Here is a 16461-nt window from a genome sequence, read left to right as displayed (position 1 = left end):
TCTTGGAAGTGAGGATCATTGGTCTACGGACGGATAGGACGAGCTCTCCTTCTTTGAAGGCTCGGCGCTTGACTTTCTTGTCGAAGCTCCTGGCCATCCGAGCTTGGTAAAACTCGATGTGCTGCTGAGCTTCCAGTCGCCTGTCGTCCAGCGCTTCGAGTTCTGCGAGTCGAAGCCGGTGATTCTCCTCGGCTGTCATTCCTGTTGATAAGGCGACGCGGAGGGATGGAATCTGAATCTCTAACGGCAATACAGCTTCGCAGCCGTATACCAACGAGTAGGGCGTAGTGCCAGTCGGTGTGCGAACCGTCGTGCGATATGCCCACAGGCTTTCGCCTAGCTTTTCATTCCAGTCGCGCTTGCTAGTGGAAGTCAGCTTGGTCAAGATCTTGATGATCGTCTTGTTGAAAGCTTCGGCCAAACCATTCGCTGAAGGGTTGTAGGCCGTGGACGAGAGGTTCTGTATCCGGAGTTTGTCGCAGAACCGGGTGAAGGCATGGCTAACGAATTGCGTGCCGTTGTCGTGAATGATACGCCGGGGTACGCCGTATCGGTATATGACATGGTGCTTAATGAACTTAATCACGTCGCTAGTCTTGACTTCTCTTAAGGGGATGGCTTCTGCCCATTTAGAGAAATAGTCGGTGATCGCGAGGATGAAGCGATGGCCTCTCGCCGATGGTGGAGAAATTGGCCCGACTATGTCCATCCCCCATGCCTCGAAGGGCCAAGATGCCCTCGTCGGATGTAGATCCTCAGGAGGCTGGTGCATGTAGTTGGCGTGGATCTGGCATTCGTAACATCGCTTAGCATAAGCGACTGCATCAGTAACCATCCCAGGCCAGAAGTAGCCCATCCTACGTAAGCGATCCCAAAGCTTGGGTCCGGGCTGATGAGCTCCGCACACGCCGTCATGTGCTTCGCGTACGGCTTCTTGCGCCTCTGCTTTTGAAAGGCAGCGAAGTAGCAAGCCGTCATATGACCTGCGATACAACGTTTTAGTGGTTGAATCGTAGTAGAATCGCGAGGCACGTCGCCGGATAGACTCTCGTTCCTTCGAATCCTCAGGCAACATGCCGTATAGGACATAATCGATGATCGGGAGACGCCAGTCTTCCTGATCTGGCTGACCCGAGGCTTGATGAGTGGCGTTTGCCTCTGGGACGTCTCTGGGTCGAAAGAGTTTTCGGCTGGCGACAGCGACCTTTTGGGTCGTTCCAGGAGGCTGGGCTAAGTTAGCTGCCAAGGATGCGAGAGCATCCGCATGGGTGTTCTTTGAACGGAGCACGTGCTCAATACGGAAGCTCTCGAATGACTCCACTAGTCTGACCGCTGCTCGGTGGAGCGGGATAAGATCTTCATTCCTGACTTCGTATTCGCCAGTCATTTGTTTGACAATGAGTTGCGAATCGCCATAAGCCTCCAGATGCTTTATCCCGAGCTCTTTGGCTAACTCGAGCCCTATGAGCAACGCGTTGTACTCGGCTACGTTGTTGGTACATGGTTCCGTCAAGGAAAAGGCCCGGGGAAACACGTGACCATGCGGGGAGGTGAGGGCCACTCCCACTCCTGCAGAAATAGAGCCGCTCGCGCCTGCGCGGGACGCACCGTCGAAGAACATCTGCCACACCTCCGGCGACGAAGTCATATTGGCTTCGGGAGGTTCATCCGGCAGATCTTCGAATAGATCGGTCTTCTCCCCCAGCGGGTGACTAGCCATGAGATCGCAGATGGCTTGTCCCTTGACCGATTTCTGCGGCATGAAATGAATGTCGTATTGAGAGAGCAGAAGTGCCCACCTGGCCAGGCGCCAGTTTAGCGCTGCGGGTTGTGTCATGAAGACCCGAATGGGATTCATCCGGGAGATGACATGGATGGTTTGGCCAACCAAGTAGTGCCGCATCTTTTGGATAGCGAACACCAAGGCTAGGCATTCCTTCTCGACCATTGGGTACCGTTGCTCGGCGCCCTGCAAGGTTCTGCTCAGGTAGTAGATGCCCTGCTCGTGGCCTGCATCATCGTTCTGAGCCAAGAGGGCACCCAGAGAATGTTCCATAGCCCGTATGTATATGAGGAATGGCCTTCCTGAGATTGGCGCCGCAAGGACAGGCGGATTTGAGAGATAAGCTTTGATCTCCTCAAAAGCCTTTTGGCATGGCTCATCCCAGACGAAGGAGGTACCTTTCTTCATCAGCTTAGAGAAGGGTTGGCACTTGCCCGAGAGATTCGAGATGAATCTTCGGATATAAGCCAGTCGTCCTTGAAGGCCTCTCAGCTCTTTAAGATTTCGGGGTGGTTGGAGCTCTTGAATAGCTCGCACCTTGTCTGGATCAATTCGGATCCCTTTCGTCGTGACGACGAAACCGAGGAATTTACCGCTAGACATTCCCAAGAATGACTTGGTAGGATTCATCTTGAGCTGATGAGTCCTCATGAGTTCGAACATAGCCTTCAAGTCTTGGAGGTGATCCTCCTTATGGCGACTCTTCACGACCAAGTCGTCCACATAGCATTCGACCGTCTTTCGCAAATGATCTCGAAAGATCATGCTCATGGCTCGTTGGTAGGTTGCGCCAGCGTTCTTGAGTCCGAACGGCATGACGGTATAGCAGTACACCCCCATGGGGGTCCTGAATGCAGTGTGCTTCTCGTCTTCGGGGTGCATTTTGATTTGGTTGTACCCCGAGAAGCCGTCCATGAAGGACATCCTCTCGAATCCGCACGTATTGTCAATGATGACATCCGTGATGGGCAGAGGGAATTCGTCTTTAGGGCACGCGGCGTTGAGGTTCCTAAAGTCTATGCAGATGCGGATCTTGCCGTTCTTCTTCAAGACTGGAACAATATTCGCCACCCAGTCGGGGTGTTGCTCCTCTCTGATGAAGCCGGATTCGATCAGCTTCTTTACTTCAGATTCGATCGCCTCCATGATTTGGGGGCGAAACCGCCTCTGCTGTTGTTTGACTGGCTTGGCGTCAGGGTTGATGTTGAGGCGATGCGTGGCGACCCGCGGATCCAGGCCAGGCATATCCTCGTAATTCCAGGCGAAGACGTCAATGTATTCCCGTACGAGGGCGATGAGATCCTCTTTTTCTTGAGGAGGCAGACTGCCGCTGATGAATATGGGTTTGGGATTCGCCTCGGTACCCATGTTCACCTGGAGGACTTCGTCTTCAGTTGGTGGTTCGCGCTGTTCGAAGCGACTGTTCCACTGGGCGCTAACATGGCGATCCCATGTCTCGTCGTAAAGTGGAAGTCGTTCGTCCTCTGCCATTCCGGCGGGGTCTACTGTAGCCATGTTGACTGTAAGGCCATCGAACAGATCCCTTACGCTAACGTCGGAGTCCCAGGCCGAGGTTGTTGACGACTGATCTCCTGAACATGCGTAATCGGAATCCTCGTCGACGTAAAAACAACACTCCGATGAGGAGGAGGAGTAGCCTAAGCCTCTCCTAGTCCTGTTGAAGTAATTTGAGGGCTTCCCTTTGGGGACGTAGGCGGGTTTGATGACCGTCTTGCGTCCTCAGCCGTAATTCAGGCCCTCCAAGCGAGTGATCGAGGTCGTACCCCATGTCGCTCATTATGCGCTTTGCCACTCGACTGTATTGCGAGAACTGGGGCGCTGGGTCTTCGTCCTCAGATTCGTCCCATAGCGTGCGTAGGGGGCGATCGATTCGACCGAAGATGATGTCTTTTCGATACCTCTTCCGTGCTGGCACGACGAATACAGCTCGCGATGGCTCGATCGGCCGCGTCTTGAAGATGTATGATGAACATACCGGCAAGTGTAGAGAAGACTCACTGTAGAGTGTCGACCATGAGTTATTAGGTGCGTCGTCTTCGGACGAGGAGCAAGACGACAAATAAGCAAGGTCGGATTTCTCATTCATGATAAGCTTCTCTGCCTGAACGGCGTTAGTTACATGGTGACTCTCATAACCAATTACAATCGACTCAAAGTCGTTCAGAATTAAGCTGTCACCGTATTCAGGTTCGCTATCCGCCTCATTGCCACTTTCTAGTTCTTCCACCGGTGGCTGGTCGGGGTCCTGGTATAGCAGAGAATCCGCGAAGTAGTTCTCGACGCCCTTAAAGGGGTGTTTGTCGGCCACTACCGTTCTTACCCGCTCGTAGTCGTCCACGTACTTCAAACACTGGTGTAGCGTGGATGGAACGATCCGGTTGCCATGAATCCACGGACGCCCCAGGAGTATGTTGTAGGAGGGTTCAGCATCGATAACGTAGCACGTCACCTCCGTCTTCATGTCGCCTATCCGACATTTCAGGCGGATTTTGCCGAGTGGCCGAGTCCCTGTGGCGTTGAAGCCGAAGATGGTAGTCGAGGTCGAGGCTAGGCGCTTCGACGGTATCCCCAAATGTTTGATTAGCTTCAGGGGCACGATGCTCAGTGCGGACCCCGGGTCAACCTGGATCCGATCCACTTTCGCCGAGCCGACGTATCCTGTGAAGTACAGCGGCCGGTCGTGGGACGTGTTCTTGATGAGCATGTCCTCGGGGGTGAAAGTGATGCAGGGGATCTGTCTCTCTGAGACTTGGCAGCAAGTTGTACAGCCCTGTTCGATCTCCGTTTCTTTTGAGAAATGGGTCGAGAACGCCTCTGCGTCAGCCAACGCCTCTTGTAAGGCTTCCCGGGTAGGCCTAGACAACCGGAGGAGGTCGTACACGGTGATTCGCGCGGGTATGCTTTTCAATTGCGCGAGCACGTTGAACCGGTAAGGCTGGCGGCTTGAACTTGGCTCATCTGGATTGGGAGGGACTGCTGCGGCCGGCCTCGCGGGAGGTCCTGCTGGGTTTTCCGTCCTCGCGGGATATTGTTTTGCAAACTCCTTTCCGGCTCTCGTGGCGAAGACGTTGGTGTCTTCTTCAGAGTCGGTTAAGGCAGTCATCGCCGCGTCGTCTGTATCCAGGATGGCGGTGACAACGTTGCAATATTTCCTCTTAGCCTCCTTGGAAGGCTGTGCGGTCCACTGCTCGTCGTCGAGGAGGTCCGGATGGACCCACATCACTTGCCCTGATGGCAGAGTTTGTGGAACCAAACCCTTCTCCCGCTGGTTGTGAGGATCGTCGTTAGTGATCTTCAAAACCGCCTTGGGGATAGGAATTATCCCCGCCGGAGCTTGAACCTCCGGGAGACCCGTCCCAAAGCTCAAAGTGACCATGTTCGCCGTCACCTGCTTTTGGACCTTCTCTTTCTTCAAGACCCCCGCGTCGTAGAGGGCCTGGAGTTTGTCCTTGAGGACGTAGCACTTGGTTGTGTGATGCCCAAGGAATCTGTGATATGCACAGTAACTTGGGTCACCGGTTTTGTCCGCCTCCTCAGGCTTCGCGGCTTCTGGTAACTTAATTCGCCCACTCTTGAGTAGAGTGTCGAGAGTCGCCACTACCTGGTCTTCTTTGAAATCATATTGCCGCTGGGGGCGTGGTTCAAATTGCCTGGGTTTCGGCTTTTGAACGAACTTTGGCGCCGCGGCAGAGTCTACGGCCATAGCCTCTTTTCCCTTCGATCGAGGAGGGTTCTTTGGCGCCGCTGGTTCTGCTGCTCCCTTTTTGGACTGTGGCTCTTCGGCCTCCAGCCTCTTGATCATATTTTCAACTTGCTCGCCTTGGCGAACAAGTTCCTTCCAAGTCCGGGTTTCAACTGCCCCTATTTTGGACAGGATGTGGATTGACAGATTGTTGCGGCACATCTCAATCAGTGTCGCCTCGGAAACTTGGTCCCGACAGTGGACTGATCGATTTCGAAATCTCTTTACGAAGTCGTTAACTGACTCCGACTTACGCTGCTTCTCAGCGAGGAGAGTGGCCATTGACACTTCCGTGTCGTCGTCGAAGAAACGGGCGAGGAAGAGCTTTTCGACGTCGGCCCATGCCTTGATGGAGCCAGGCTCTAGTTTGCGGAACCACTCAAAGGCCACCCCCTTGAGGGTACCTATGAATAGTCGGGTGAGAATGGCGTCGTTCCCGGTGAGGAATCCGGTCTGCGCCATGAAGTAATAGATATGTTGCGAGGGTGACCCCTTGCCATCAAACTGGACCAAACTGATCGGCTTGAACTTCGCCGGGTATGGGATCGTGTCCCATTCGATAGGGTAGGGACGTACCACCCCCAGCTTGTTCATGTTTTGCTGAAGCTTCAGCGCGTTCAGTTGGTCCTGGAACTCGTCGAATCTTTTGTCACGGGTGCTATCCGCGGTGTGCGACGTTCCTATCGATGTTTTGGAGGAGTAATCGGATTGTCGATCATCCTCCGTCTCAGCCGCTGGACGGTGAGGTGGTACCCATTCTTTATCCCTAGTCTGCCGGGGCAAGGGACGTTGGGTTCTCTTCTTCTTCTTCTTGCTCAGCAGTTGCTCCATCATCTCTCTTAGAGAGTCGATGGTCGCCTGCTGTGCCTCCAACTTTTGAGCCATTGTCTGCTCGTGGTTGGTATCGGTCATGTGCGCCCTCGCCTGCGCGTCTTGACTTGAGCGCGAGGTCTGGGATGTGGCCGCCGCCGAATGAACCTCATCTTCGCCGCAGGAGGGAGGTATTAGGGTGGAATAGTCAAACCCAATACTTACCCCCCGGCGACTACGGGTTCGCTGGAATATGCCTTCCTGCCGGCGTCGGGCGGACCGGGTGCCAACTTTTGAGCCGTTGTCTGCTCGTGGTTGGTATCGGTCATGTGCGCCCTCGCCTGCGCGTCTTGACTTGAGCGCGAGGTCTGGGATGTGGCCGCCGCCGAATGAACCTCATCTTCGCCGCAGGAGGGAGGTATTAGGGTGGAATAGTCAAACCCAATACTTACCCCCCGGCGACTACGGGTTCGCTGGAATATGCCTTCCTGCCGGCGTCGGGCAGACCGGGTGTTAGGTCTTAAGACGGAGTCCGAGTCTGGCGAGTCGGAGAGTACCGCCTTCCCTTTATCCGTCATGTTGACTGTGGCGGATGAGAGTTCCAGGTCGTCAGCAGCGCGTCTTTTCTGGTGACGGCGCCTTCGACGGGAGGGCCTCGGTCGAGAGGCCTGTTGAGAAAGCCTCTCAAATACCGAAGGTTTCGCCGTTCCAACGCATTGGCAGTCGGCGAGGACCGTGTGGATGAGTCTCTCGCAATGACACTGAGGATTCGCCTCGTGAATAGTGCGTTTGCGAGTCAAGAATTCTCTGAGGTCTTCTACGGGTGGTTGGTGACAACCCCCGGCCTCAGAAGAGTCGCTCTGGTGAGCTGACGAGAGATTTTTGGGCGCTCTCTCTGGCGCGTGTTGGGTGGAACGCCTTGGTGTTGGAGTCAGGCGATCTCGCCTTGACTGGCGAGTCTTCGCGTTTGAGCGAACTCCAGTACGTGGGCGAGTTTCGACCCCATGTTTAGAAGAGCGGGTTCGGGAGGAACCGCCTATTTCCTTTCCTTTACGTTTATCCGCCAAATGATTATGGCGAGGCTCGCCAGCCTTCGAGGATTCGCCTACTTGGGTAAGCTCGTATGCTCGGTGTGGTTTGTTCGCATCAGGGATATGACCTGAGAAGCGAAGTCCTCCTGAGCGGATGGCTCTGCTGTCCTCGGTTGACGCTCCTGATTTGGAGGGCCTTCTGAGGTCGGGCAGCTTGCCTTCCCGTCTAGTGTTTCTCGGGCCTGTGTGATGGTTCAGGCCATTATGAGAAATGGAGGTTTGGACCCCCTGTCTGACGGGTGTTTGCCGTCGCTGTTGGTTAGTTCTCCCAGCGGGGAGAACATCACCGTGGGTTGTGGCATTGCGGTTTGTGCCGGAGTGAACCGGCGCTTCCTCCGAGGTAGGTGTCTGTGTGGACCGCTTGGCGATCCATCTGGCAGACCCTTGCCTCTTGCGCTCGATCTCTGGCTTGGCCTTGATCGATCGCGAGGGAGTGGGCTCCTCCGATGAGACTCGGTTGGAACCCTCGGGTGTGGAGGTTTTGACCGTCTGAGGTCGGCCTCGGCGCACAACTCTGTGGCGTTTGCGGGACGCATTGCCACCCGAGGAGGAGGAGGACAAGTATTCTTCGTACTTGGCCTGGTCGAACTCGATTTCGAGGGACTCTACTGTCGTCCCGATAGTAACCTCATCAAATTGAGCCACCACCATTTCACTCGATGAAACAGCTGCTCCCACTGTGGTCGCCATCTTCTGTAGGGTGAAAATTTGATTCTTCCGAAGGAAGGAGTTTCGTTTGTATTTATAAGAAAGCTTATTACAAACTAACAAATCAAATGTTTACAACAGAAGCAGAGGGAAGGCCCTCTTTGTTTTGTGTGGGGACTTTAGGTGGCTATAGGACGCTTCGCTCGATGGTCGGGTCGAGTCTGCTTCCCTTGGACCGTTTGAATGAGGTTGCTGGAGAGCTTCAGTTCTCAGTAGAAGCTCGGGGCAATGGAGTTCGGGTCTGCTTGGTTCGTCGGCGATCGGAGCTCGGAACTAGGCAGCAGTGCTGTAATGCAAGGATTTGCTAACAGCTTGGTCTCAACTCTTTTTTCTCCAAGTTTTGCGACCTCTCTTCCATCGTGCTGGAAGGGGTTTTTTAAATGAAAGAAGGACAACTTGATTTCTCCTTGAATTGTGGGATGTGACCACATCCTCTTCAGAGACGTCTCGCCGTTCCTCGATATCATGAACGGTCATTCCAGGGATTGTGTTCTATGTCCTGTCACCTACGATGGGAAGGCCCATTCTTGTATGTGAGGCAACAAACGACTGCTATCCGAGTGGATTTGACCAGCATTAATGAACCGCATTTATGAGTTCGCAGATCGATGAAGTGTCTGTCCGATCACTTGTACTGTGCGTGACCGCCCGGCGTGCTTTGAGCACGATGCTTTCTCCTTTCCGGCCACATGTAGAAATTGTGAGTTTGAACTTGAAAATAACAAGTGATGATTAAAAAAATAATGCAAGTGCCCTGAATGGAAACTCTGAAACAACCAAGGGTTTAGCATTCCATTAGAAAAATGTATATGTGTTTAAAGAATAGCATTAAAAACTATAGGGGCCAAATATGATTTTATGTCATGTTAACTGGACATATACAATAATACCTTGGTGTTGGTGTTACTGTTTTCTTCTCAAGAATATGTAATTTAAGAGCATTTCCCTAGCAATGGTCACTTCCGTTAATACTAAGCAAAACCAAATAATATTCATGGTAATAGGAAATGCTATCAGCGTAAATGTGCAAATTTAACACAATATATGAATTTTTACAAACTAGCAGAAGCCGCAGAACTTCTCGCCAGTTTCATCAACATGAGCACATAAACATTTCTTTTTTTATTTTATTTATTTTTTGAATAGCAATTAACTAATAGTATTAATTACTAGTTATGCCAACAAATAATGAAAGCAATTAGATTAGATGAACAACAATAAAATTGCTTAATAAACTGAAAAATTCCCGAGTGAATAGTAACCCTCGGTGAATAGTAACAATTTTTTTTTAATTTTCCAGTTGTCATATATTATTCTACGGATTATAGTAATTACCTCTAGATCAAAGATCTAGGGACGATCGATACTAAAGATCCGTAGAACGCTGCCTCCTTGCGATGATCCGTCGAACGCTCCCGCTGCAACGAACCAGATCTCAATGCGCAAAAGAGGAAGGAAATATATATATTTTTTTATGGCTCAGGGATTCAAGAACACTTCGTGCTGATAATGTGTTTGAAACCCTTACCTAGGCCAAAGGCCTATGATGTATATTTATAGATAGTCAATGTGAATAGGTTGAGTACCCAAGAGTCACCCCCACTTAATGGGGTGTGAATGGAGGGATAATGAGGGGGAGGCCAAAGGCCTCCCACATCTCATAATACTTACTAATTTTTCAAATAAGTTTTATATATTTTCTTAATTTAACTTATTTTATATTCCCTTAACTTCCTTTTACTAGGTGCAAATCCAAACAAGTCCTTAGGAGATATTTTTTAAAAGGGTCTCCATGTAATTAACCCTTTCTGATATTTGGCCTACATAATATTGTATATTTGTGTTTACCAAAAACTTTGGGTCCCCTATTTACCTTTCCCCGCCTCTACTCTCAACCTATTTCTTCTACAAAAGCATCTGCTTTCTATCATCTCTACAGATCCTTCTCTCTCAACAAGCCATCAAATGCATTCCTCTAACCTCAAGCTTGGTCTCAAGTCAAACATCTTCATCAGAACCTCCATCTTGTCTTGGATGTCTAACTCCAAATGCCAATGATTCTAACGCAACGTGGAAGTGATAAACCACAGAATTCACTAATGGGTGCTCTTTAAATCCACAAAGAATGATCTTCGAATTCACGAAGAACTTCGAATCCACGAAGAAAATATAATAATATAAATTTTGTTGATAAAAGTAATTTGTTTATTCCAGGGTTACATGACTCTTCTTAAATAGAAAAATAAAATAGACTCCTAATAAGACTAGAATTATAAAGAAATAGGAAATATTAAATCTTATCCTAAAAAAGACTCTCTATAATAGAGGAAACAAATCAGTCTAACATGAATCAAATTTGAATTTGTTTCCTAATCTAAATAGGCTCTAACTTTATTACTAAAAATAAACTAAATATTAATTGTTTTCGGATTTCTGCTAATAATTGGTGATACTGATGAGATTTTAGAAATCTAACAAACCGGTTGGTTTCGTCTCGTCGAGATAGACCATTTATATAATATGTAAGAATCCACCTTCTGGATTGGAAGATATGATCGTTTCTTTCCGAAAATTAATAACTTGTATGTATCCGCATTTAGTTTGTAATTATCCTGATCCTCTGTGAATAGTCCGTCAAGTGACCTACATCAGATTCTATGAGCCTAGCAGCTGTTCGATGAAATGTCGTACGATAACTCACCCACTTGTAAATAGAGTGTTGCAGCGCAGTAGATATATACGAGGACTAATCAGCTTGTTTCAGTTATGCTCTTTTCAATCTGCAACTGGAATGATCGCCCTTTATTGATGGACTACATGATTGACTCTTCTTTTGTGTCTTGCGTGCAATAGGAGATATCTTTTGCATAGAGCTCTATTTACTCGGTAAACAGGGCCGCTTGGTTAAAACTTGGAAAATGAGGATTGCCACCCACAATTTTTTTTTCTACATTTACATTAGATTATTATTGTTTTCCTCAAAAATGGGAATGTTTTCACAGATAAATCATGCATCATAGACCAAAAGAATTCTTTGTTTCTTGAAAGATGAAGCAAAACATTAAAGTAAATATTCTTACTTAATTTCATGTATCGGACAACATTGACATCTCAGGAAACATCATCTGTCACTTACATCGCATTCAGAACAAAGCAAAAGAAAATTACCAGCAAAGTATACTTACAGTACTGCATTCATATATCATACAACAAGACCATTCTTATATTTCCTTTGAAAAAAGGAAGGGGGGAAAAAGACCATTCCTAAAGAAAAACTAAAATCACACTGCAACATTCTCATCCGTGACTCTGACCTTAGAGTTCTGAGACCTGTACTTATACCACCTCGCCCAGAGCATGAAGATTAACAAGTTGATAAAACTAAGCACTGCAAGCATCCAGTAAAAGTAATTCACATGATTCCTGTTAATATTGAAGCCAACAAGCCACCCTCCAGTAGCCGTATTATTCTCCGTCGCATCATTCACCCAGTCAACCACAACATTGCTCATAAAATACCCAATAGCAGTCGATATCCACAGAAAACACGTTGCGCTCGACTTGAGACCTCTTGGTGCCTCCGAGTAGAAAAACTCAAGAAGCCCGACAAATATGAGCACCTGTGATATCCCATAGAAGAAATACTGGAACGAAAGCCAGAAGAAACTTATTGGCAGAAGCTCTTGTAACGGTATCGCATCCACCATATTATGTGATTCTGCAACATTTTTGCGCTTCACCTCAAGAATTGCGCCTGCAATCATTGCTATGATCGAGAACACTATGCCAGAACTGACGCGTTGGAGGTGCGTGATGCCCGTGCTGAGCCCGGTGAACTTACGGGCAAAGGGGACAAAGACGTAATGGTAAAGGGGAATGAGGAAGGCCATGAAGAGATAGCCTAAGAAGGGTGTGGCTGGGACTTCTAGATTGTTGAGGTAATAGTCCATGGTTATGCCTTGGTTGATGGAGTAGTTTAAGAAGTCAGTTAGGCATATGCTTGTGATGATGGTACTAAGGAAAATGGGGATCATTGAGAGGATGATCTTTGTGGCCTCAACTTGGCTCACCCTGCAGAGGCCTGAGTTTTGTTCTCCTGACTGCTGGATTGCTGCCTTGTCCAAGAATCTGTAATGAAGAATTTTAAGGAAATGTATACGTTTCTGAACAAGATGTTGCAATGATTAAAATTTAGAAATTTCTCTGGATAAGATAGAATGGTTATTTGCAGGTGAGCTATATGTACCATGGAGTCTAGCTACTTGTCCTGATTTTTTCTGCTGTTTTTAAACTTTCCTGAGAACCAAATGGGATATGCTCTCTGCGAATGTCTAAGTCTGACCATCACATGATTCTCATAGGAGTTTTAAAAACTAATGAAAAATAAGCAATCACAAGCCATAGGAGGTGCAAGTACTAATAAAATTGAACAGGACTGATAAATAGCTATTCTGTGAATAAACTTAGAGAGAAAGATTCAAACCTGAAAGTATCGGTATGCGGCAGAAAATCTACATCCTGAGCATAAGGGATTTCATACAGTTGCTTTAGATTCTCAGGGAGGTTAAGTTTACGGTTCTTGTATGCTGCTACAAAAACCTGAAACACAAAGTTGCTGGAGTAATCAATATTCCTTGAACTGAGGAAATGAACAGAGAAATGTCAGTTCTCAAGGGACCACAAACCTTGACGACACTACAAATTGGATCAGTTTTCTGAACAGCATGAACGCGATATCTTGGAGTACCAATGACGAAGATGATTGTACCAATGAACATGCCAATGAGAGAGACACCAAAGCCCCAACCCCAACCAACATCAGTCTGAATCCATACAATTAGTATCAAGCTCACTGTTGCTCCAATGCTAGCAGTTAGCAAGAGCCAGTTGAAGTAAGCAGACAAACTCTTCGCTTCCTTTGGATTGTCCTCATCGAATTGGTCAGCACCATGAGTTGGCACACAGGCCTTTATGCCAGCTGTGCCGATGGCGATTAAGTATATAGAGATGTAGAGGAAAGCAGAATCACTTCCATGGACTTTTTCACAAGTGGGATCGAAGGGATTAATGCATTGGGTTGGCTTAAGTGTCTTAGTTTTGGCTTGCACTGTTAGTAATATGAGTCCCTAATCCAAGAAGGAACAAAATGGATATGTATGAATAACAAAGAAACAAAGAAATGGATACCCATGAAAAGAGAATTATCTGATTTGATTCGTTCTCGATAGCCGTGAGATGATTATTTGGAAAATAAGTTGTGGACGGAGTTAACCATTTCGATAGCAGATCAAGATCTAATGTTGTAATATACATGCATGAATCACGAACATTATACCATATGTTGATGTCAACTTTCAGAAAAACATCTTATGTAGATGTTGCTAGTTAATAAATAGAAGATAAAATTGCTGCGAAGAAGTTAATATATCATTGAAACAGGTCCAATTCAAAAACTTATCTCATTTTCAGACAAAAATTACTTACTGTCTAGTTAAGCTTTTCTAAGGAATACTATTCAATCAGTAATATGTCCCTCTAGATCGCTCAATTTAGTAATTGTTACTGCGTTGAGCTCTGAATATGCATACATTTAAGGGCTACTTAGCTTATAGATTAAATCATAAGTTCTCTAAAGTTGACTAATGAAGTTGGATGATTAATAATAGACCTTTAGGTACCAGATAGTTTACTTTTCAGATAGTTTAATTTTCATAGTTCACTCTTTTGAAAAAGTCAATCGTAGTAAAAGGGAAAGGATAAAATAACGGTAATTTACCAGGATTTCAATTGAAGCTGATATGAGAATAACTTTGTATCTGGCTAACAAGGCATCTGAAACGTAGGCTGCAACTATAGTCAGGATGTAACTTGTCCCCAGAAAATCTGTAAGCACTTTAGTCGACTCATTCAAGTCAAAATGCATTACATCGAAGAAGTATGTGGATATATTAACGGCTAGTGCCAATGTGGCAAAGCTGTCCATTCCATAGAGAGCTGCATAAGGAGCAAAGTGATCAGTAAGGAGAATATATAGAAAGCCGTTACATGCATTAGTACTAAACATTGATGATAGATTAATTATCTTAAAACCCCTCCACTGCACTAAAAGTCTGAAGTTGTGATAAGAGTTAAGGTTACAATTTTGTATTCTAATGGACTCCTCCAAGTCGAGAGTGGCCTTTCATCGAGCTGAAACCTGGCCTATTAATTTATTGACCGGTACAACTTTTAAAAATATGTTTTAATTGTGCATGCAATGTGAGCTCTCTACCATGAAAAGTGCTCCAATACAGCTCTAGTTTGTATTCTTGAGGCGAACATGCATAATAGTGGAACTTCTTTAGAAAAGTTCCCACATTAATCTGGGATAGTGTTTCAAGTAAAGATTCTATCAGGTGATTTATATATAGCATTCACATATATTTTAACTATTCTGTCTATGGTGGAGACAACCCCACTCCTACGGGAATGATTATGATAGGATTTGTATTCCACTTCTTCTTGCTTAAGCGCCACAAATATTCACATATTTTCCTCTAACAAGAAAGTCATTTGTATATGCTTGTTATAGACACACCCTACTAAGAATATTGGTAACCATCAGAGTTCTCCTTATCCTAAAACAAAAGGAATGATTTAACCAACGAACATAAGCAATCTGTCATCGTAGAATATTAATAACAATTCCTTAGGTTTGACTTCCTTTTGAAATTTTTTTAGAAATTAGTTATTTATCTCAGTTGATTCAAAATTTGTAGTTAATTACCAACTGGAGATCATACAATGATTCATACTTATGATCGAATTTTTAAATAGGCTTTCTTTCCAATAGAAAAATATAAAATAGTCAGTCAACCATGACCAATTAAGGAACCATAACTGATTTCTAAGTTGATATGTCAAACTTCTGTGAAACGCATTAAGGCGATGAAATGGTACAATGTAGTCATAGACTCTAGACAATGCATCATCCTCCATATTCACAAGGGAAATTAAAATAAAAACATGAAACTCCGATGCCACCTATCAACAAATTAATGAATGAACATATTAACTTAGAGAATTTATTGTGCTTTTATTTCTTGAACAAGTGCAAGTTGATAATAATTTCTATTGGGATAAGTAGTAGCATTCTATTGGAGTTAAGTGTTTATATAGACTTTTCTGAAATTCTTTCTTTATTCCTTTTTATTTATGTCATAATGTAATGCGTTAATTTGAATTTTCACATGACTAAAATGTCCGTTTTCCTAGAATGTGCAAACATGCATGCACACACGCACATACAGAATAATATATAAACATGTATATAACTATATTGTCTAGGTGTGTATATATGTATATGCATACGCATATACGCATGAACATGAAATGCGTGCGTGTGTGTGTGTGTCCATGCATGTATGTATATGTGTTTGTTTGCGCTTTCCTTTCGGAATTACCCAGTATAAACAAGGAACTGAAGTTTCCTCCATGTTTGTCTTTCTTAGCTGGTCTCCCCCTCCAATCCACTTTCCCTGGTACTAAAGTTTCCTCCTACATTATTGAAAATGAAGGTTAATGATATAGAGAGAAAATAGCAGTTACACAATGCATTAAGATAAGAGAGAGATTTTTGCATGTATACCATGAGTATGAGAGAGCTTCAACTCTATCCTACTTTCTCCAGGATGACGCCAAAGCTGGTGGGGCTTAAATCTTCGTGCTCAGGAATTTATACTGGTAGAAGATGACATTTAATATGCACTTGATGTTACATATATTCTTTCAAATGTGAACTATTTTATTAGTTGCTTTAACTTGCAAGAGAGAGTTACCAGTAGCATAAAAGTACACCAAGGTCAGTACTAGAGACTGAACACAAGACTGGAACAAGTCAAGTATTCTGTACCAATTAATTAGAGCTGACCATTAATTTTCTATCAAGGATTAGCTCATGGGAATAGCTATATCCCAATTTCTTATTCGTAGGACTATTTCATGTGATTCATTCTTTATGTATTTTTATCACCCTCTCTGTAATAATGGGTTGACATTGTCCATTCAATGAAGTTCGAAGCCGCCAAAACGAGCTCTGATCATCTTATACTCTATGTTAATGACCAAAGAATTTCCATCTAATATGGTCAAGAAATACATTGACAAGTAGACGGATTCAAGTCGTGGTCACTCTTTATGAACGAATCAAAATAGTGATTTTTATACTATTGGTTTCCTTTGATTGTGTGTAGTGATTTTTATACTATTGGTTTCCTTTGATTGTGTGTTGATCATATCTTATATCTTACTATGTATATCAAGATTCA

The 16461-nt window shown here is 45.6% G+C and overlaps 2 protein-coding genes across 2 annotated transcripts; both read right to left on the bottom strand.

The window, feature by feature from the left end:
* Positions 11293-12940, bottom strand: LOC109840155 (protein NRT1/ PTR FAMILY 4.6-like). The gene is made up of 3 exons (XM_020408682.1): positions 12841-12940; positions 12639-12754; positions 11293-12283 (listed from the first exon to the last, which is right to left on the bottom strand). Exons 1-3 carry the CDS (start codon positions 12931-12933, stop codon positions 11437-11439), a joined length of 1056 nt encoding a protein of 351 aa, XP_020264271.1. The 5' UTR covers positions 12934-12940; the 3' UTR covers positions 11293-11436.
* LOC109841935 (protein NRT1/ PTR FAMILY 4.6-like) lies at positions 12974-15981 on the bottom strand. Its single transcript, XM_020410859.1, has 5 exons — positions 15973-15981; positions 15598-15691; positions 13932-14149; positions 13062-13281; positions 12974-12978 (listed from the first exon to the last, which is right to left on the bottom strand). The coding sequence occupies exons 1-5, from the start codon at positions 15979-15981 to the stop codon at positions 12974-12976; spliced, it is 546 nt and encodes a 181-aa protein (XP_020266448.1).

Source organism: Asparagus officinalis, chromosome 5, assembly GCF_001876935.1.
Source record: "Asparagus officinalis chromosome 5, Aspof.V1, whole genome shotgun sequence".
In the NCBI taxonomy this organism is placed as follows: Eukaryota; Viridiplantae; Streptophyta; class Magnoliopsida; order Asparagales; family Asparagaceae; genus Asparagus; species Asparagus officinalis.
The sequence above is the reverse complement of the archived record's forward strand: the minus strand, read 5'-3'. Positions and strand labels throughout refer to the sequence as shown.

Coding starts and splice junctions, on each gene's coding strand:
- LOC109840155 (XM_020408682.1), bottom strand. CDS start 12,933: ATGTTCATTGGTACAATCATCTTCGTCATTGGTACTCCAAGATATCGC. Junction 12,755..12,840: donor CAATTTGTAGTGTCGTCAAG/GTTTGTGGTCCC, acceptor TTTGTGTTTCAG/GTTTTTGTAGCAGCATACAA. Junction 12,284..12,638: donor CCGCATACCGATACTTTCAG/GTTTGAATCTTT, acceptor TCTTCATTACAG/ATTCTTGGACAAGGCAGCAA.
- LOC109841935 (XM_020410859.1), bottom strand. Junction 14,150..15,597: donor CAGTTCCTTGTTTATACTGG/GTAATTCCGAAA, acceptor CTCCTTATGCAG/CTCTCTATGGAATGGACAGC. Junction 13,282..13,931: donor CAGCTTCAATTGAAATCCTG/GTAAATTACCGT, acceptor TTCTTGGATTAG/GGACTCATATTACTAACAGT.